Source organism: Charadrius vociferus, unplaced genomic scaffold (assembly GCF_000708025.1).
Source record: "Charadrius vociferus isolate BGI_N301 unplaced genomic scaffold, ASM70802v2 scaffold7, whole genome shotgun sequence".
Taxonomy (NCBI): Eukaryota; Metazoa; Chordata; class Aves; order Charadriiformes; family Charadriidae; genus Charadrius; species Charadrius vociferus.
The window spans coordinates 4,489,066-4,510,907 of NW_009649308.1; the positions used below are offsets into that span (position 1 = coordinate 4,489,066).

The window sequence follows — 21,842 nt, forward strand, 5'->3', positions numbered from 1 at the left end:
GATACTGGGACAGACAAGAAAAGATGTTCGGATCTGGCAGTTGGGTAGAGTTTCTCAAAGTTGGCTCTCGTACCAAAGCTTAGATCTGAGTTTAATTTAAAGTTGGACTTCAGCTAACATCCTTATTAAGAGGGAAATGTGACACAAAAATGTCAGGATGTGCCAAGTACAGTCAGTGATACAACCTGTAACAGCAAGGCCATGATTTGAAATTTCGGGGATAATCTCCAGTACCATGTTTCTTAAGTCTCTCTGAGAATAGTAAGTGACAGCCAGCCTGATTTGCACATGGTTAAGGGTCAGGAGGAGATATTTCTTTTCTGGTTGCCTTCCCACACACATGCTCTGGTCCTCCTGGCCTCTGCATCATGACAGAAGCAATTGAAAAACAAACAAATCAGCAGTCAGTCATTCCAACAGGGACTGCTCAGGCACAGAGGGAAAATCTAGCATTTAAGTTGAATCACACAGGTCAACAGTGTTCCTTGGTTGTTGTTGGTTTTTTGGTTTTTTTAAAGTCTTCAAAAATGTTAGTTATTGGAAATGAATATATGAAAATATAAAACAGAACATAGAAGAAATGCAGAAGCCAAAAGAACGCCAAGTAATCTCAGCATATCACACCTAAGTTCATGAACTATCTGGTCTTCATCAGCTACAGCACATCCCGTTCCAGCAGAAGAAATCCTATAATTGGCTGGGTTTGCTCTCAGGGAAAATTTCTTCCTTGCCCTTAAGAATTACAAGGCAGCAAGTTGCCCTGAAGTTTGCTACTGCAAATGACTAAGCCCTTTTCATTTATTTCCTAATAATTTTCTATTAGAACTCTGGATATTACTGTTAAATTATACTGTCTTACTGAAAAGCCCCATTACGAATGACATAAATCTGAAGCACAGGGACAACTGCTCCCAGGAAAGTATTAAGAAATCCCCTTCCAATAATTTTGTATTTGCAATACCCGGTTTCTGAGAGCACTGAACACTTTCCCCTTTATTTCTTGCAACGCCACAGTGGGTGAATTAGTGTATCTACTTCTCTGTGCCTTTTTTCAATAGACATCTAGCACGTAAAACAAAAGTTGCATTCAGGATACCCAGCAGACCTCACTGATTTTGTTGTCTCTGGGAACAAAACCTGTGGAGCACATCCTTCTTCACGCATGTAAGTCCTCTTTGTAGATGCAATGAGGAAAAGCAAGCCCCCCTCAGTCTGTATACAGGCAACTGAGCATGTAAACCAGTGGATCAGTTATTATCTCATAGGGTATACAAGGAATGCTATAATGAAGAATCATGAAGTGAGCGTCCTTACACCAGTGCGCAGGGAGAGCTGTTTGAGCCTTGCAGCTGATTCCCCCTGGCTGTGTCTTCCCTTAAGTGTCTTCCAGAAAAGAAGAAATTATCCTCCATAATCACTTACCAAATACCAGTTTAACTCCCTATGGTTCTGCCACCTTGTTCTGCGACGGATTTCCTCAGTAAACCTTCCATTTCCCTGTCCACTCACAGGACACATGCGACATTGTCTACTGACACGTTATAGTTACAGCTGGCTTGATGTGGGTTTCAGTAGGACTGGTACCCGGGTAAGCACATTCTTCTCCATTGTAATATAGAGAAGAGAAGGGAAATGAAAACATCCTGACACATTGGAGAAGAGGGCTGAACAACATCCCAGCAATAGGTCTCCTGCGTGCAAAGGTGACTGCATGAGGAAGCAGTCACTCCACTTCGCATCCTTTCTCTCCACCAGGCAAGGTTTGAAGCCCACCAGGGAAGGCACTTCTGCGAGCAAACAGTGACAGTGAGCTGAAACGTTACTGATGCACTGCAGCACACGCAGCTTTTGCTATGACAATCTGTTGAGACTAGAAGGTAATGGCAGTCATTTTAAATGTATCTATAACTGGGATTTTACTATTAAGAAAACTGAAGGATACACAATACTCTCATTCTTGTGCATGCTGCCGCAACAGGGAAGTCACTGGATGCTCTCCCACCACGGAGCAACGGGCATTTCTGCTTGAAGCTCTGACTGTTCCTGCAGCTTCTCAGCAACAGTGAACACTGGCTTTCAGAAAGACAGAGGATGAGTATTTTCTCTTTTAAAGCCTTAGACAAGGAGGGTGAGTGAGCGGAAATATACATATCACCAGGGAAAAGAAACAAATCTTTGTTTTTCTGCAAGCGTAAGTGTCAAAAGAACAGATAGAACTGATTTCTCTCAATAAACACAATGTCATCAAAATGATTTGCAGGAGCACCATCAGTTTTTACACAATTTTAGATAGAAAAGTAGAAGAATTCTAATTCTACTTTCCCCTGCATTTTGATAATGCCAAAACATTATATCTCAGTAAGTTAAATTTTATTTTAGCATGAATCATACTGACTTTATATTGTATCCACTCTAACACTGTATTCAAGTATTGAATACCATATATCACAGGGATTTCGTTTATACAGAATCAGTCACTTTTAGTGTGGGAAATGTCACACACTTTTAATGCATGACATTTAATGTTAGTGTGATACAGAGCCTGGGAAGACTATGCAATGCTGAATGCATGCACTTGCTCTAAGTGTGAAATTTAGTTGGCTTCTACAGACATGCCTGGGACAGTACAGCCATGAAAGCTGATCATGTACCAGTGTGCAAGTCTGAGAGGTAACTATGAGATGTGTAATCTATCATCTACTTAGATGTGCCCTTCTTGGACATGTGATGATTAAAGACGCTGGCCCACTACAAAGTATCATCTTTGCATCATTTCAGGGCAAGTCTATGGGGAAAAAAACACTTGCCAGTGAAGCATATGGAAGGAGGCATTCTATGACTAAACTGGAATTGCAACACTGTGTTCAAAGGGATTTGAGATACAAAATCACCTTTGTCATGAACAGTTGAGCACTGAATAAAGCCAAAGCACCTGAACGTGAAACATTCTGTAATGAGAAGATATTGACATCAACAAAATGAGTAACTGTATTAAAACTCGTATCATAAGAATCATGAGAGATGGCTGCAGAAAAAGTGATCCTACCCCTACACTTTTTCACATCACGATTTATGCAACTTTCCTGTTTGGTCTCTGTCTGTACCTGAGAAAAACTCTTTCCTTTTGCTTGGAAGCCAGACTTTCAGTGTTCAGAAAGTGGTGCAACTTCTCCTGGGATGATGGGTGCATACTGCACTCCAGGTTGTAGGCATCGGAAACAAGTTCTTCAGCTCCTCCTAACGCCCAGTGAAGCGAGAGCACCAAGGTTATGCCACAAATGAAGTTTTACTGACAGCCCCTCCAGGCTGTCTAAATCTGATTTTGATTTGCTGGTCATGCGCTCCACAGACATTCAGAAGCCTGAAGGCTTAAAATCTACTATCAGTCTATTTTATTACTGCTCAGAAAGTAATATCTCAGTATTTCACCAATGGCTCGGCAAAGGCTTGATTCTTCTGTGCATGTCTATAGCAATGCTGCTCTCCATTAAGAACTGTGCAGATAGGGACAAAGTAAGGGAAAAAGGATGTGCAGATTTCCTAACTTGATTTGTTGGCAGTTCTCTGGCATCAAATGCTAGCATTAAAGATCTGCAGGCTTATCTCCTCATAGGCATTCAACACCCTCACTCCCTTGTTATTCTGCATCCTGTACAAAAATCCAGGCTTAGTTCCGTCAGCCAGTCTGGCGACCATAAACCTCCACCTCCTGCTTTCCCTGCACCCCCACGAGGCCCAGACTTTCTGTCCTCCTGATTCACTTTATGGGAATTGAGTTATTTTATTTCACCAACAGTTAACCAACAGCAAATACACACTAATGTTTCTCTTACTAATCTTGCTCATAAAGCATTTATTCAGTACTAGTCCAGTTTACTTTGGAGCTGGGCCCAGTTAGAATAAAGGGCTGCAGGAGTAATCCCTTGCTGAGGGCAAAGGTGCTGCTAAACTTTGCTGAGATTTCTTCCCTAGCTCATCTTCTCTTCTTTCAGCAGGTCAAGAAGATCTAAGTAGGCCCACTTCTTGTTCCCTCATTAAAAAACAGAGGCATTTAACACAGAAAAACAAATGTATTTGTTCAGAGAGCAAAAGCAGCACATGATCTGGCAAATGACTGTCTTACACCCTAAGAACTTTAGGGCCACCCTATGCATTTAGATGATTTTGAGTTTCCATGTTTGGTTTTGGTGCTCTTATCTCTGAAATCCTTCAGTGAAGATGCTTCGATCCAGAGTGCTGATGCAAAAATCCCAGAACACCAAACCTCTGTAGCAGAAATGCTGACAGCTCTATCTGAAAGTAGCATTGGTGGGTGCTGGCAGATTAATACAGGACCTGTACTGCAAAGAGATCTCCGGAACACCGCATTTCCATATTGAGCTACTGCCCTGTATGTGTCCCAGCATTTATCTGGGAACTGAATGGAACACACATCTATCCATGAGTAAGGATCCCTTTGGCATGTCACTGGATCTTGCTGGAGCAATATCCCTGATATGGCACAGAAAAGGCACCTAAGAACTAAGCAGATCCATGGATTTCACATGGATTAGGTAACACAGCACAACTTTGCACTGTTTTAAAAGTCCCTGCAGAATCAGGATCCCTTAATATGTGACAGCCATGCTTAACATTGCAGAAAGATACCACACTGGTTAGCATCTGAGTGTCTGAATGTCAAAATGTATTGTGAGAAGAGGGAAGTAAGTTTTGATGCAACAATAATTTCTTATTATACAAACACCCTCACACCTGTCTATGGAACAGTGTCTACTTGGTTAATAAAGGAGAGGCAACATTTAAATTATGATATTAGACCTCTCCAGTCTGGAGAAGCAATCTCTTTCATTAATGCTGCTCTAATATTCCTTAATTTTATTCAGCATTGCAGGTTCATTTACAAAACAGACATTATGATTAATGAAGTGACATTTCTCTATAAGAAAGAATTCTCTGACACATTAAATTTTTACCCATCTCCAAATCACTGTCATTTCAGCCTATCCTTCCCCTGCTCATACCCACTCTTTTCAAGCAGCTTCTGAAAGATTCCTTCCAATTGCTTCAAAGGTACTCATGCCTTGATCCTACAAACACCCGTGAGCAACCAGAAAATGCAGCTTCTTGAAAAACAAGGTTTTTTTTAGAATTGTGAAGAACATTTTCAACAAATAGGAAAACTCAGTGAAATGTGCAATTGCCATTTTCCCCATACACTTTTCTTATTTGCCATGTTGTTTTGACTGGGAAAAAAATAACGAGTTGGAGGAGAGTGAATTAGTGTAGCTCTCACTATTGTCTGTGACATCCTTTATGTACAACTTGCTAAAACCCCTTGGTGTTCAACTGCCTTCTATCAGAGAAGATTTTCCCAGCTGGATTGTCCTTCCTTTCAAGCCATAAACAACTCCTGGGACAGGGACCCCTTGTCCCCACTTAGCCTTAGCACCACATCCAAGCATCTCGCCCCCCTTGTTACTTTTTGTATAGACAAGTACAAATTTCAGACAGAAGGGTTCTAAGGCAAGAGACTTGAAGTGGCTGAATGCAGTGTTGGCCTCTGGGACACGCAAATGTGGATTTTCACCCTTGGGGCAGCACAGGGAATTGCACCAGGGCTTCCCACACCTTTGGTAAGTGACTAGAAAGACAGGAATTTAGATTTTAATTGCTTCTGATTTTCTGTTAAATGAAAACTTCTTAGTTGACAAAAACTTCAAAAGTTTTACACATATCTTGAACCAAAAGCATTTTTCTCCCCATTTTTTTTTCATTCAGCTACCAAAGCAAAAGACTCAGCTATACATGCAACCCTAAACCCAGTGTTGCACACTGATGGACAGTCAACTCTTCAGTTCCACTGCGTTGAGTTCTCTCTACCAGTCTCTATTCACTCAGTCTACAAAAGAAGGCATTTGTAATAGAAATTGTTAATATTTCTAGAAAATAAAATCATATTCTAGAATTACTGCTCTCATTTGTGACCTCTTAATTCTCACAAAGCAGGTGATCCTGGTTAACGACTAGAACACAAGCATCTGCTTATCCCCCTCCAAAAAAATGGGTTAATAAAGCTGAAATTACACAGCTAATGGTGTGGATAGTCTACCACAAAAGTGTGATCATATTTCAGAACATTACATCTAGCCCAATTTTAATGAAATTAAAATAAATTACTATTGCTATTTCCTCAGCTATTTTAAGCCACCTATGATTTCATAAACAATAACAGCAAGGATACATTACCAGATTTTTGGAAGGAAAAATTAATTCAGTAAAGGAAGAAAGAACGATTATATGTAATATTCTGCACTGGGACATAAATCTGAAAAAGGCAAAAATAACTGTAATTATATAAGAAAGTTCTAGCCAAAGCAGGAGAACTGCATAACTGACAAGGAAGATGCTATCACTGTGTAATGCCTTCCAAGAAGCATGTCATACAGCTTTTAGCTGAAAATTAGGAGAATGCATGAATTAGAACTTCCCCATTTGTTACCAAAACTACTTTGTCATGTAAATGAGCAAAGAGTATTGAAATTTGCCAGAAAAAAGTATGTCCCAGAATTTGATCCAAGATCAAGTCTTCGTTGTTCACATAGGATTTGCATTGAAATTTCCAGATTATTAAACTAGTAACTTGATTATTACAACAGCAACTTCTTCTGAAAAAAGTATACCTCCCTTGAAACATGTAAATCACTATCTTCCCATAACATTTCAAAATCTCGGAGTTCACATTACACCAAACGTGTGACAGAGCAGCTAATAAAAGAATAACTCCAAAGGCTGCAGCACAGAATTAATAGTGAGTTTGGCAGATGCATCTCATATTTAAACTGAACGTTGATCCCCAGCACAAACCCCCATGCACCACACCACAATCTTTGACTTTAGTAGCGTTCTTCAGGATCAGAATGGACCGAGGCAGCTGAGATGAGGCAGCAAGACTTAGCATAGATGGTGAGAGAACAAATTCCAGGCTCTGAACAGTGCTGTTACTTTGCTGCAGATATCTGATACTAAATTCATCAAACGTGTATAATTTCAGTATGGGATAGCAGACAAGGATGAAGCAAGCTTCATTCTCTGAAAATCAATAGTTTAAAAGCAAATCAGATAAAGTATCTGTAAATTCCTTTTAATTCAAAACTGGATCATTTAAGGCATATTTATTCATTCATTCTTAAAGAGTCCTCCTTTTTTATCTTCTCATTTTAAGCATAGAGCTGACATAAACATCCACATGACAGAAATCACGAGCTCCAGCACATGCTTAATTTAAGGCTCATCCAACAGCTCCAAAATACTTCTGTGACATGGATTTCAGTGCCTTACCAAACGAGGTCTGCTTAAATTTGTGACAAATCATAACTGTATATCAAAATAAACATTTCTTCAAAACCAGATGGAACTGTAACTCCCCATGGTCTAACCCCATCAGAATAATTCAAACTGTGTCTAACTCTTGAGTAACTCAGAGGATTTGAAAAAGAGCATTACTTAACCAAAATACTTCATGATTTAAGAAGTATCCAGTTCTGACGGTTTATGGCAAATGGAGAATTTGCAAATGTTGGACTGCAAAAAATTAATTAAGTGAGAGCATATGTTTAATTATAGCTATTGGAAGAGGTAACTATAATTACTAGGGAAACTACTTTTGACACAAAGCATTATGTGACATATAATTATGAGAATAAAAATAATAAGTATATATTAACTGGAAGAATATCTCAATCCCAAGAGCTAAATTTAATTTTTTTTTTTAGCCAAGACAATCTATACATTCTTAGTTAGAGTTTAACACAATACCCACCTTAGAACACATGTGTAGAAACCACTGTCTCGCAACTCAACCGAGTGAAACCATATTGAATCTTCATCCTTGCTCATCCTAACTTCAGAAAATATAATGGGTTCTTCTAAATCTCCTTTGTTTTTGTACCACATAAGCCTAAGTCCTGTGCTTTGGGCCATGCTATAATTAGTTCTGATATAGCTGTAGAAAAGGGCACATTTCACTCGGACTGGTTCACCTGCCAAAGCCATGTATGTCTTGAGATCCACTGACCAGTCAATGCAACCATCAACTGAAAGCAAAACAATAATAAAGAAATATTAGATACAGACATATCTTTTCAAGATAGTGAAAGTCAGCTTGTGAAATGCAATGCAATTAATTAAAAGAACCTCTGATTTATAGCAGTGTGAAAAACCCAAAGCAGCTATTGGCAATTAAAGGGTTTTATACACCTTTTTTAGTTACAAGTAAATGCAAATGTGCAGGCAATAAATACAGCGCATTGGGCCAGCTCAATTCCATTTCTTTAGAATATCATCACTTTCATCCCCAAACATTAATTCTTTAATAAATAAACCAATTGTTTTTACGTTAACTACTTGCCCCAGTAAGCCAGTTTTGATTTTTTTAATTCTTTATTGGAGGAAAATGTACACAGGCATCTGTTCCCAATCTTATCCCTCAAAACTTTTCCATTCACCTCTGCTAATTATGTTACATTAAAAAAATAAATAACAGATGTGACATACATCATTTTCTTTTCAAGGCAGTTCCACATAGTTGTTGTTTTTTTCCTACAGCCTACTCAAACTGTAGAGTTATGTATTATATACAACAGGATACAATTACAACATGCCATCTATGCAATCAAGCTTAATACAGGAATTGTACAAATACGAAAAGGGATCTTTTGATGTTCTGTGCAGCAAAAACTTTTTGAAACAGTTTTCTTGATAGTTCACTTTAAAAATTAACATATGTCAGCCAGTTTAATAAAAGATTACTTCTCCCTACAATTTTTTCTCCCATTATTTTAAATCATCTTAGTTACAGTATAATCCTAGAACATGCATCCACATCAACATGTAACTCCCCCTCACATCAGAGACTTTTTGATTCAATCTTTTTTATTGCTGGAAAAACTGTAAATCTGAAAGTTAACCAAGAATATAAACAAAGAAAAAGACTGCAAAGGCAGATCATCAATAGCCAAATACACTACCAAAAATTAATAGACTTAATGTGATGTTTCTAGAATTTATTGATCATATTCAGCTACACATTAAGTGGAACATCTTTACCCTTGATGTAGTTACCGCAAATTCAACCAAGTAAGGTTCAAGTTGCCTCTTCTGCATTTACAGTATGAATTCTCAAACTCCAAGTGTTAGATACTCATACACTCTCTATTTCACATACACCTTCAATAGCATTTGCTCATTAAGTGATTTTTTTATTTACTTAAACAAACGTAGTTAGCCAAAATTTTTACACGTGGTGGATTATCAGTTCTAGTACTTTTTTTTAGTGGCTTTTACTGCCTTTAAATTATGTCTACCATTTTTTAATGCTTCTCTTGAATCCTTCAACACTAACCATGATAAACGGAGGGTTTTAATTTCTCCATTGCAGTAAGTCAGCTTTAATTGTACTGTGATCACATGAATCATGCAACCGAACCATATTTAAACCTGTTTACGCTAACCACTTTCATACATTTTTAATACATAAACTTCCATGTAACATCTTGTTTTAAAACAAACTTTACTTGTAAAACAAATGAACAGAGCAGAGCTGGAAAAAGAACCCAAGACTCCCAGTCCTAAAAACCCATCCAATCAATTTTTACATTAAAGCCTGGTTCTGACATCAGAAAATTATTTTATTTAGGTGGCTTTGAAGGCTTTTACATCAAGTGGGTATCAATGTACTCCATACAGAGCTTCCTCACAAAACTTCTGTGCTTTTTTTAAGCCCTGCTCTTCAGGCTGGTGCGAGTTTACAATCAAAGAGCAGTGCAGAGCTTACAGCCGCCTTCTCTCAGCAAAGGATGTGAACAGCAACGCTGAGCTCTCCAGATGGCTCATCCCCGTTCTCCAGGCCATACAGGCGTTCTCAAAGGCACCCTTCCTCCTGTGCTTTAGCAAAGTCACAAAAGTCTAAGTAAGCTGCCATGAATAGGGGTGCCCAGAGCTGGAATTTAGACCCAAACTAATTCAGCCAATCTAATTAATTCTGTCAATCTTCTGTCAATCTAATCCTGTCATGTCATCTAATGCTTTTGAACCTGTGCTCGTTCAGCAAAGTTAAACCACAGTAAAGAATAACTGTCATTCAGACACACACGGAAAGCTTGTGGGTCAAGCAGAAAGGGGCCAGTTTTTCAGTTACTTCACAGAGCAGAGTCACAATTAGGAAGAGTTATGGAGTTAGATACTGACCCAATATGGAAATCCAGCTTTGGAAGCTGAAAATGCCTCTCCTTCCAATAAAATTTCTCCCACATCCACACCAAACAACTTGTCAAAGCACAGCTCAAACAAACACTGAGCATCCTTCAGTGTCATTCACTCTGCCTCATCTTCCACTTGTATTTGAAAACGTCTTCTCTCTTCTAGCGTGCACTTCTATATTATTTTATTTTCAAAATTACAACTGCTGGAGTATATAAAGCACAGTGGACCAGATGAAAGACATTGGAATGGTAATTTACAGCCAGGTCATTAGGGTGTCTAAAACCCATCTCCAGCTGCCCCCAGCGGAGAGCGAGACTGTGGGGCCGGCACACCGCCGGCCATTGCCAGCACGCCAGTGGGGTCACCGGCCACGGTGACCCGACCCCAGCCCAGCACCTGCATCTCAAAAGAAGGAAAGAAAGAAAAGATTTACACTAGAGACCTTTTTCCCATTAACAGTATCTGGATGGAAGAATTTCAGCAGCCAGCGGCGAGGCTGACCCCAACACAGCGAGCGCAGCGGAGGGGGAAGGTGCAGGCAGGCTGCCTGCCCAGCGCCCCTGCCCGCACCGCTGCACCCCTGCAGCAGCTCGCTCCCCGCAGCATGCCAGGAGGTGGTAATTACCAAGAGGAGAGCACACAGGGAACGGAGCAACCATTCATTATAGGGTTGATGACATCTGCGGAGGGGAGAAGTCTCACAGAGCGCCTTGACTAAATCTTAATTATTGAAGAAAGACTAATCAAACAGGAGACGACTTTTTCCCCTTGTTCTTTTTTTCTTGTTAAATACACAGTCAAGAATGTTTCCTCTTACAAAGCTGTAGAGGCTAAAATCTAGGTCAGGCTCCCTGCGCTCACGTGGAAGCTGGAATTTTTCCTCTTGCCGCGCTGTCACTCACTGGAGCGTGAGCACTGTTAGATTCGTTTGGAGTATTCTCCAAGCTGTCGTTACAAATTACTGGAGCTGCTTAGGTGGAGTTTAGCACTCCATTATCCAGAACAAAGTTTGCTGTCATTTTTGTTGGGCTGGCTCTCAATGAGTAATATAATCAGGGTGGTAAGAAGAGAAAAATAATGGCATTAGAGTGAGGCGCTTATTATATAATAAATGTATATACATGTTTTCTCTGCTACCCAATAATCAGCTGACCCTCAGTAAGTGCCTTATCGAAAGCCCATTCAAATTAAATCCTATCTATTGTGCATGCATTGTAGATGCTTTCAATAAAGACCATTATTTGAAATATTTTCTAAAATTTGGAGCATTGAGAGGATATGTCCCATTTTTAGCCCAGCTTCCTAAGGAAAAGAGGTTTGCCCATCTATCTCCCAGTCCCCCCACTCCATTAGCATAACTTCTAATCCAACAGACTAAATTCAATCCTATTTGGTAGAACATGAAAGCGTTCAGGTACACAAAAGCCCTACATGGGTGCAGGCGAGAGTCCCGATGTGGCCCCCGCCGGCAGGGAAACACAGCAGCAGCTAATGACAGTGGGGCCCCACTGGGCCCATCCCACTTAACTATCCAGGCTAACGCAACCCGAGAAGATGGTGAATCAAAAATGAAGGTTTCAAAATTATTAAGCAAATTATAGATTAAGCTGGCTGACAATAAGTTACTGCACTTTTATGTTAGCAGTCACCCAAAGTGTGCATTGCATCTTGTTCCCCAACATTTCCTGGTAATTTCCCATTATTCTTATTTTAAATAAATCTAGTTGTCTAGGGAGTCTAGATGCATTTTAACATGAACCATAATAATTTATGAGCAATTACAGAAGAGCATGTACATAGTCTCTGAGTAATTTGTCTTTCTGCTTGCTGTCATATAAATAATTTTTTGCATTGCGAATCTGCCTGTAATAATTTTTGTACGGATCTGTCACCTACAGCAATTTATATCATGGCATTGTTAAACATGTTTGCCTACCTTGTTACCTGAAAATCTCATTTTAAATTGAAATCATCAACACATAAATAATTAAAAAATAATATACTAGCTAATGTATTAAATTTATTGTTCCACAAAGCAAGCAATGCTTGTGACTGTAAATACATAGTCAGAAAAAAAAAATAAAACAAACCCCCAAACCACCAAAATTCCTCTGATACAGGAGTTTTATTTATCTATCACCCATAGAACAGTAGAGTCCAGGAACTGATATCCATCACGCTCGGGGTTTGCATAGCAACGACAGATGCCCTCCATTTAGGAAGTCCAAAAAGGGATGCAAATTTTTTAGACTTTTAAAAGAGAGAAATCAGTTACAGCCCATGAATTTTAGGCAACCTGGTATTTTCAGATTCTGATTCTGGAGAAAAGGCAATCCACCCTACATTTGAGCAAATACAGTAATGCCTTTAACAGCTTTGGCTGGATGTGATCTTCACAAAGGGTCAGGGTGTTAGATCAGGCTCACCATACATAATTGGTTTCACATCTCTGACTGTGCCATGCTAATTCTGCTACGGTGCGTGCAGACCCCTGCCAGCATGTCATCACAGCCTAGCGCTGCCATATGAGACCTGTCCATCAGCTGAGCCCGACACGTGGTCCCCTGCCACCTCTCTCCTCCCAGAGCCCTTCCCTGCTCCTCACACCACAAGCCGAGTAGGGAGCTGAGCCGCCTAAAAACTGACAGACCCCTATCTGTGATTCTTCAGAGAATACACTTCAAAGAAAACACTCGATTGGCTCCTTTGGGCACTCCTCAAAATCATGGATGTCACCTCCAAAGCAAGGTAAGATCTCTGCTTGCAGAGCTCCCTCAGCTTAGCTGATGTACCAAACCAAACGGTTGAACGACACTCTCCTAACAATTAAAGAAAATCCACTTTACCAAAAGATATCTGATCTGGTATCTCTGACACGGAGAGCAAGTTACCCAGTTCTACAGGGCAGGACAAGCCTACGCTGGCAGTACTTCAGAAGGGAGAGGACGGTGGCCTTCTCCAGCAGCAGGGAAACTGACCTCAAACAGCAAGCGGGGAGGAAAAGAGAAGGAAGTTCAGGTAAAGTGACAGTGATGTGTCTTCTCTACGAGTTACAGTTTTGCCCTTTTTTGAGTCAAGTGAACACTAGTTTTTGACTCTGACTATACTCATATTTTAAACTGCATTTTAGAAAAAAATAAAATAGTTGTCCCCTGAGGGATACAGTAAATCAAAAAAAATGTAGCTATTAGAGATTAAGACCACTTAGAAAAAGACCTTCAATCTTGAGAAAAAACAAGTTTATCATTATTCAAGCTGGGTGAATTTTGCAGTATTTCTCCTACTACCACTAACAACTTTAACTAAATAATTCATTTCTATCAGTAACATCTAGATTCAGAAATCATCAACCAAGACTAGTTTGCTGTAGAAACACAACATCTAAGAAGAGTATCACTCAACAGACTTTGTAGTTTCTCTACTCTGATCTCCATTTTCTGAATGTTTTCTAGCAAGATTTAGACCAAACTTACTGCAGAAATGTTTGGGACTTTCAAGACATGTAAAAGTGCAAATATTCCCAAATTTCTAAATCAAATAATGATGAGTGAAAAAAAACTTCATTAGATTTAGCAGCACGCAAATATTTCTCCAAATCTGGCTCATATATAAGGAAAAATGCATTTACTTATCCTTATACATTGGCTGATTTTTTTTCCAAATTTTGATAAAAGCTTCAAATTTCTGTAAGATGGGCTAAAAGGTTTTTTAAGAGTTGTATATGCTTCATTCTTTTTGACCAGCTTTTCTCATGAGCCATAGCTAAAAAAACCAACTCAAATGTCAAATATTCCAGCTGAACACTCAAAATTTCCTTTGAGGTCAAACAAACTGTAAATATCTACTGCCAGAGGTCCAAATGACAACGGATTGTTCTGTTCTGACTTACATATGCATACGGAGCCAGAAGCATTTTAGTCTGATACTGAAAATGCAAAATAAAGAACATACTAGTAGATCACCAATCTGTAAAATTCTCCAGGGAGAGAAAAAAAACAGCTTGGACCCTGGACAAATTCTCAGCTTCCAGGAGCGATGGCATATTAATGAGGTCAAGACATAGAAATTATACTTGAAGAACAAAAATGCTAAAGTAGTGTCAGTGGAAGTTACTGGACAGGGGCATTTCATCCTGCAGCACTTGTCAGAGCCAGCTTTTCAGGTGGCACCTTATCACAGGGATTTTCGGGAATGTTTGCTGATGGAGAGAAGAACAAATCACAGCTGGCAGGTTAGATTTTGCTGGAGACAGGCAGCTCTGAAACATATTCTGTGATGAAAAGGAAATCTCTGGTCTCATCATATTCTTTGCTCCCTCTTCCAAGTCAGATGTTCCTGGAGACAGATGGACCTGAACTGAAGTGCCTTTCCAAAGCTGTGCTCTTCTCTTCGAGCGGATTGCTCTGCTGAGCGCAGAGAAAGAGGAGGCACTGAAGCAACTGTTTAACATGCAGCATATTTACCCTAAAAATGAGTGTTTGGTGACCTTGATCTCCTAATCACTTCAGTATCTGGTGGGTTTTTAAAGAGTCTGTATTGAAGTAAACAGTACAGAAACTGGAACTTACAAAGTGGTAGGCTTTAAATATTCAGCATAGTGCCTTGATTCTCCGTGGCTGTCACCACGTTAGAAAACAATGTAAAAGGCACCTTGAAAATCAACAGCAGTAGAGCCAGGACATGAACAACAAAGAAATCATACTTCATGGCTTTATGCTTTCTTATATTTTGTGAAGTCCCAAGACATGGGTTCAAGGACTGTGCCCCAGCCTGCCCTGCCTTCTCAGCCCTCCCGCACCGCCTGGCCCCTGCCCTTCGCACTGCCGTTCCCCTCCTGCACTGGGGCAGGCAGATTTGGAAGAGTTGTGGGAAAGTTCATTTACGAAGCTCCTGCCTCTGCCCAGCCTCCGTCTTTGCTCCCACAGAAGTAAAGCCAAGTGGATGATCTGCAGTGAGCAAGTTATCTGAACAATTAAACCTCTTCTCTTGTTTGTGGATCTATAAATGAATCCCCACTTCTTCAAAGTCAGCCATGAAATAACACCATTAAATTAGGACATCTCTCTTCTTTCCTTATCCCACGAGCAAGGGAACATTATTTTAAACAAAAAGTATGATGTTCTAGATTGGAGTGGTCCGATCAGTTATGTGACACCACATCTGCTTCTTGGACTGAACAAGTAACAAAACTTTCCTGTTGAATACTAACATTTTAAATTCCATAAACAAACAACTCAGGCACCCAACAACTCAGTACAAACACAGGTATGAACTCAATAAAGACTGTAAATTAGTTGTTCACCCAGCTCTGAAACCCATCTGAACACCAATATTTTTTTTATATAATGCTCACAAAATCTAGTAAATAAAAATAGTTCCACTTTCTAAGCTCCAGAAACGGGGAAAAATAATTTTTTCTAATATCTTCCACAATGAATATTGCTGTTTTTATTAGCTCTTTGGATTCCTGAGGAAGTCCATGAACAATGGAAAAGCACAGAGAGATTTCACAGCATCTCTGATACTTCTTTGGCGCACACAACTACCTTTAGACAAATTAGATCAAAAACCAAGAAGAATCAGTATGTTAGAAAAGGGAGAATAATAAATGATTTACGTAATGAGTAAATCAGAGTGAAAATATTCCATTGCATTTATAAAAAAAAAAAATTATCCTAAGAAGATTTTGGGTAAAGAGCAACACACTGGAAATATGCTTCATATCTGAAGGTGTAGGCAATTAATATTTTAAGTGGTGTTGACTATACATGAGCTCTTTAAGGACACTCTCTGAGACGGTTTTAATATGCTCCAGCTAACCACATTAACCCACGGAGACTTTCACACACTTCTGTTTTCAAGTCTTTAGCACCATGCAAACTTTGGGAAAAAAGCTGAATTCATTTCAATAATTGATGACTCTCTTTTCATTAGTCCCTTTGAATAAAGTTACTGAAGGTAAAGTAAATGGAAACTAGATCCCACATCAGGTAGTTGCAGTCTCAAGTAATCACACAATTAGGAAACTCTATATCCACTGCTTGTTATTCCCGGGAGGGAATTGTAGGAAAGAGCTGTGAATAATAAGAATTTAAAATTAAAGAGAATGAAACTCTATTAACTTTCTGGTCCCTGTGGGGCAGAGGGACTGGTGTACATGTACAAGATTATTTTATTTTTCATCTGTTTTTCAAGTACGTGGACAGTTTGAGTTGGATTATGTGCTTTGAGGGCACCATCCTCTTGAGCTTGGATTAGGTTAGGCAGATGGACTCCCTGTTGAATACACCAGACTAAACCCATTTCCTCTACTGTCTGCAGAGGGCAATCCCTGAGTGACACAGTTCTGCTCTAAGGGCTCTTTCTACATCTCACTTGTGGCAGAGGAAGACTGGTTGACAGAAGAAGAGAGCGAGGGGACCATCAGAAGAGCCTAGGGACAGTATCACACCCCACCACAAGAGGAAAGCAGGACTCAGTTATTCCTGTGCATGAGCTACACAGTATTTGTGCAAGGTTTAAGCAATTATTCACTCGGACAACTCAGCAGGGACATTTCTGGTAGGCCAAATTCCCCATTTACCATGGGCAGCTCATACCTGACCAAAGGGCGTGCCTTGCCTGCACAGCCAACCACACCATCATGCAAGATCTGTGAGCAGGAGCCCACACTTCGAGCCTCCAGAGGCTTCTACCAACCTACTTCACCCCAGTGATTTGGTCCTACCACCAACACATCCCTTGATGGTCACAATTTGCAGACACATTAAAGGGAGCCTTTCGCATGAATGCCCATACTTGGGTGTGCGCACGCTCTCCTCCCTACTCATTAATCATTTATTTTCTAGCTTACAAAGATCCAGTCAGTCCATCAGAAGATAAACAAATGCTTTACAAAACTAGTTCCCCATCATAAAAGCACTAGGTAGAATGAACGTTTTGGGCCTTGGACATTTGCAATCTACCTGATGAACACACTGCAATGTGGAAAAGAAAAAAAAAAAAAAAAAAGAAAAGAGACTGCACAACTTTAAATCGGGACATGATCATGAATAGAAAGGAACAAGTCAAGTTCATCTGAATTTACTTGCAACAAATAACCAGCTTTGGTCATTTGCTTTGTCTCTACACATTTACCTTTGGATATCTAGACATACTTACCATTTTACAATTGTTATGCCATTCCCCCTGTTATCTAGCAAAGATAATTTCAGCTGCAGTGAGCCAATTACCATTTCCACTTGCATGACAGGTGGACCTCTGTTTGAAAAGGTTGTGACCCACACTCTAACCTAGGTTGTAATTCCTCCTCTCATTTTAATTCATTAGCTGCACGGATGCAGCAGAATTTAAATAGGAAACTCTCCTGACTGCAGAACACACTGAATTTCATTTCAGTAAAATGAAGAGTCACACATCAAACCAATATTTGCTTTTATAGAACAACCATGAATAGAATTGTTAGAGGGTTATTTGACTAAAATGTGTCTGTAACTGATGAATTATGAAGTGCTTTCAAACGGAGATATTTTTAAACAGTAAATGTTGTTCTTAAGACTTTTGTTTCTATTTAAAATAAACAAACATAGAGTTATCCTTATTGCAAGCTATTATAATTACATGTAAAAAAGAAAAATGAAGGATGATTGAAAAATGAACCGTTACAAGAGCTACCTGTGTTACAGACGCGTGTCTCTAGGTAAAGCAGCAGGCAGTAATGCAGTGCTGTGCTCCGTAATGCAGCGCTGCACATTTGTTTAGGTACACCTTTACCATTTACATATACATTTTCTAAAACCTGCCTGTCGCAACATCCTGCAGCACTGCATCCATTGGCAGCTCCACACACCCCAGTAATGCTTCTCCAGTGAAAACAAGGGCCACGTTCATGGGACCATGCGCACCTTCATTTCTCAAACACAGACCGTGAAACGGGGGCTGTGATGGCAGACCCCCCATCTGCCAGATCCCCCAAAATCCAAACCCACTTCCAGATCTGTGAGCTGTGGCCCTGAGCAGGTCATGTCACCACCAGCGTGACCCCTCCTGGTCGTCTCTCAGTCCCCCATTCTGGAGAGGGGCCACTGTGTCATCACCAGGGCTGCAGCTCCCCACATGGGCACGTTCCCAGGGACTTCATCTGCTTCCCAGTCATTTTCCCAAGTCTTGACTCAGGAGGCTCAGACCAGGGCCAACGGCCGGCTGAAGCCCTACAGAAACCGGCACTGCTTCGAGCTGACGCAACTATTTATCTTTAAATAAGAACCATCATAAAGCAGAGACCCCAAACCAGCCCAGTTTACAGCCTTTTCCCCACGCTTCCCCGTAACTTCACGAGCCAGAAACAAAACTGCCAGCAGGAACGTTTCATTTATTAGTAAGCAAAAGCAACTAACTGCAAATACTTCATTACTAATACATCATTTGCTCAGAACAGCAAAAAACAAACAAGTCCGTGTTTTATTCATGGCCCTCCTGTCATTCTCAACGGCCTCAACTCACTCTGCAAAACACGCAGCTGCCGTGTGTTGCACCAAGCAGCGCCCAAGAGGGGGAGGGGAAGATGGAGAGGAAGGTGTTTGAGCTCCGGGCTGAGGCCGGGCCAAGATGGGAGTGGGGATCCGGGACGCAATAGAGGAGCCGGAGCCTTTCTTCAGATATCACCACATCCTCCAGCTGGGACACTGTTCTGCAGCCCCACCATCCATCAGCTCATTGTTATTAAACCATCACAGCTCAACATTAAAAGACGACATCATAAAAGCCGCCAGCAAAGCTACTGATAAACCAGAAAAATTACATTACTGGAGTAATTTTTTTAATTAATGTCTCCCCACTGGTACTGACTGGTTCCTCAACACCCAGTTAGCAATGTGGAGACTTCTCATTTTCTATCATGCTCTTGCTCACTCCCAGTTTCTTGACGTAACCGCCAGGCATCATTTACTTTCCCAGCCTTGGGAACTGACTGCCATAACAGTTTGAGGACAAGTGTTTAAGTAGTATTTTAAAACGATTAACACAACAAAGGGTTGAGGTGTCTACACCTGCATTGGCTTCTGTAGGGATCAGCCCAAACAAAACCAGTATGTTTTCCACTTAGGAAAGCATGTTTTCAAATATGGAAAATCAGTACTTAAATTCTTAAACAGAAAAAACTCACAGTGATTAGGGAAGACAGGACAGAAATAAGAAGCTGAATGCCTTCTTGTTCTATCCGTCACAAAGAGGGTGCTCATTTCCAAGCCTGGCTGCAGTTATGTCAATGAGTTTGAGGGGCTCCAACTGCCCTGAGGACTCCCATCCCTGCTCGGGGCTGTCCCCACTCCTCTCGGCAGGCATGGGGAGGGCTCCTGGCTCAAGCTCAAGGCTGGGGCTCTCCCGCCACCCGCTCTTCCCTCACCGCTCCTGCTAAATACAAGTTGAATTCAGCAAACAGCATTCAGTGGAGAAGCTGGGGGTGGGAAGAGCATTAATTTTGACACAGTGGTGTGAGTGGATGCATTCCCAATTAAAAATATTCTATTTAATTCAACCTAGCCTATTTTACTGTTTTTTTGACTTTATCATTTTTTCAGTTCACGACAACAGATTTTTCAGTTCAGATGACAGAACTGTCATCTGTCCAGGTCTACATCTGAAGGAAGAGGAAAACGACTGTTCCCAGCCGGAGGGGAAAAAGCACACAGGAGGCATGTGACCTCAGGGTAGGCATTTTGGGCCACAGACAGGGAAGTGAAGTGAGGTCTCTCACAGTGTAACACATGTTCCCAGGGCATTAAAAAAAGCACTTTGAATCATCTCTCATCCAGGCTAAAGTAGAATTGGATGGCAACAAAACAGCCTTGTTTTCATAAGATACACGGTCCAGTCTAAAAGGTGTTGATGGCATTCAACTCCCGTGGAGGTCAGTGTCCCCTACACAACCTCTGCACCCTACAGCATTGGGTGCCAACGCTCCTGGGAGCACATCCCTACCATAAACTCTCTTTGTGAAAGGGGAAGGAGCATAAAACAGAGAGAGAGTGTGTTAGAACCAGGGGTATGAATAAGAAATAGAGAGATGCAGACGTCATACAAACTACGTTAAGGGAATTGCTGATTAAGGGAAGTTCTTCAAAGATGAAGACACTTTCCATTGTATTTCTGTTAAAAATAAGAGTATCACAAACGCAATCACATTCTTTCATGTGTCACTTGTGAAAGAAATGATATTTCACTGTCAGGTTGACAGTGTAAGAAATGCAATTAGAATGATTTGCATATTAAAGACATTATTATGTCTTCATTGTAAATATTTCCATCATGATGACTTTGAATAGAATCTTTGCAAACAGAAATATAAATATCCTCATGTCAGATTTCACATAATCTGAAATCATGCTGTGTCAAGTTGTCAATTTTAAGAATTCTCCTGAGCGATTACAAATCTCATTTTAATCTCTCTAAAGACTCATCTGATTTTACATAATTGGAAATAACCGCTGCTTGTAATGTGTTAATTTTGATGTGCAGTGAATAACATGGTGCCAGAACCCTTCCAGCCAACCACTATTTTGAAAAGCTGTGCACCAGACTGCCCATGGCTGCATAAACCTTTACAATGCAATTTTTTGCTATTGTTTAATACAAACCATTCCAAAGTATGTCATCAAAATGATGAGAACTGGATTTTTGTCTTCTTCCCTGGGACTAATCAGTGTGTCTTGAGTAAGAAAGATAAACCAATAAAACCTCATCAATGAGCTACAAACTTGAGATAACAAAAAGCATCACTAGTAGCCCAGTTGCTATTGGACTGCTGCTCTACGTAGTGGCCTCCTGTTAGAAGAGAAAAATCTACTTAGCAGGCATAAAGGACACTGCACTTCTTTGCTTCTATTTACATGTATTCAAAAATAGTCTTGGCACTCTACAGAGCACAGATAACACACCTGAAGGATGGGAGGAATGACAGCAGCGTCCCACTAGACCCAAACCAACAGACATGCAAGCACAGGCATGGACAGAGGGGACTGGGGTTACAACCCCGAGTCTCAAGAATATCCACAAACTTTCATTGGGCATACATGTACCTAAAACCAAAGAATATGGTGCAGGAAAGAGTGACTTTCAACCTGCTTTTGCAAACTTTACATTAATTAGGAAAGGATTTCTCAAGCACCCATGCATCTCCAAACTTTGTGCTGGGAAGAGCATTTACTTCTAAATGACAAGTGTAGGCTGCATGCAAAATATTCTGAATTTTTTGGTTCTCTAAATTACTGTTAACCCAACATTATTCCTGCCTACCTTGGGTTTTTAAATGGAATTACATGTAGCCTGCAGCTTCAAATCTAAATGAAAAATGTAGCTCCAATTGAACCTTAGGAAAAAAAAGGCAAAAGTTAATGAGATTTAAATTAGTAACAGCCAAAGCTTTCCCTTAAAGAAAACATTATCGATTTTAAAGAGCTACCTAATGAAAAAGAATGGCACTCATTTAGACTTTGCATGAGCTACATTAGAGATTCATTTATAATAATAAATAAGGATGTGCTTTACAGTGCAATGAATCAGCAAAATTTATGTACATATTTTTA

General features: G+C 40.3%; 1 protein-coding gene across 1 annotated transcript in view; it reads right to left on the bottom strand.

Annotated features, from left to right (window-relative positions):
- Positions 1-21,842, bottom strand: part of IL1RAPL2 (interleukin 1 receptor accessory protein-like 2) — a 373,263-nt gene that overhangs the window by 177,360 nt on the left and 174,061 nt on the right. The window contains exon 2 of the mRNA XM_009889269.1: positions 7,820-8,093. Within this exon, the coding sequence (XP_009887571.1) occupies positions 7,820-8,093 (274 nt within the window). The remainder of the gene's footprint in view (positions 1-7,819; positions 8,094-21,842) is intronic.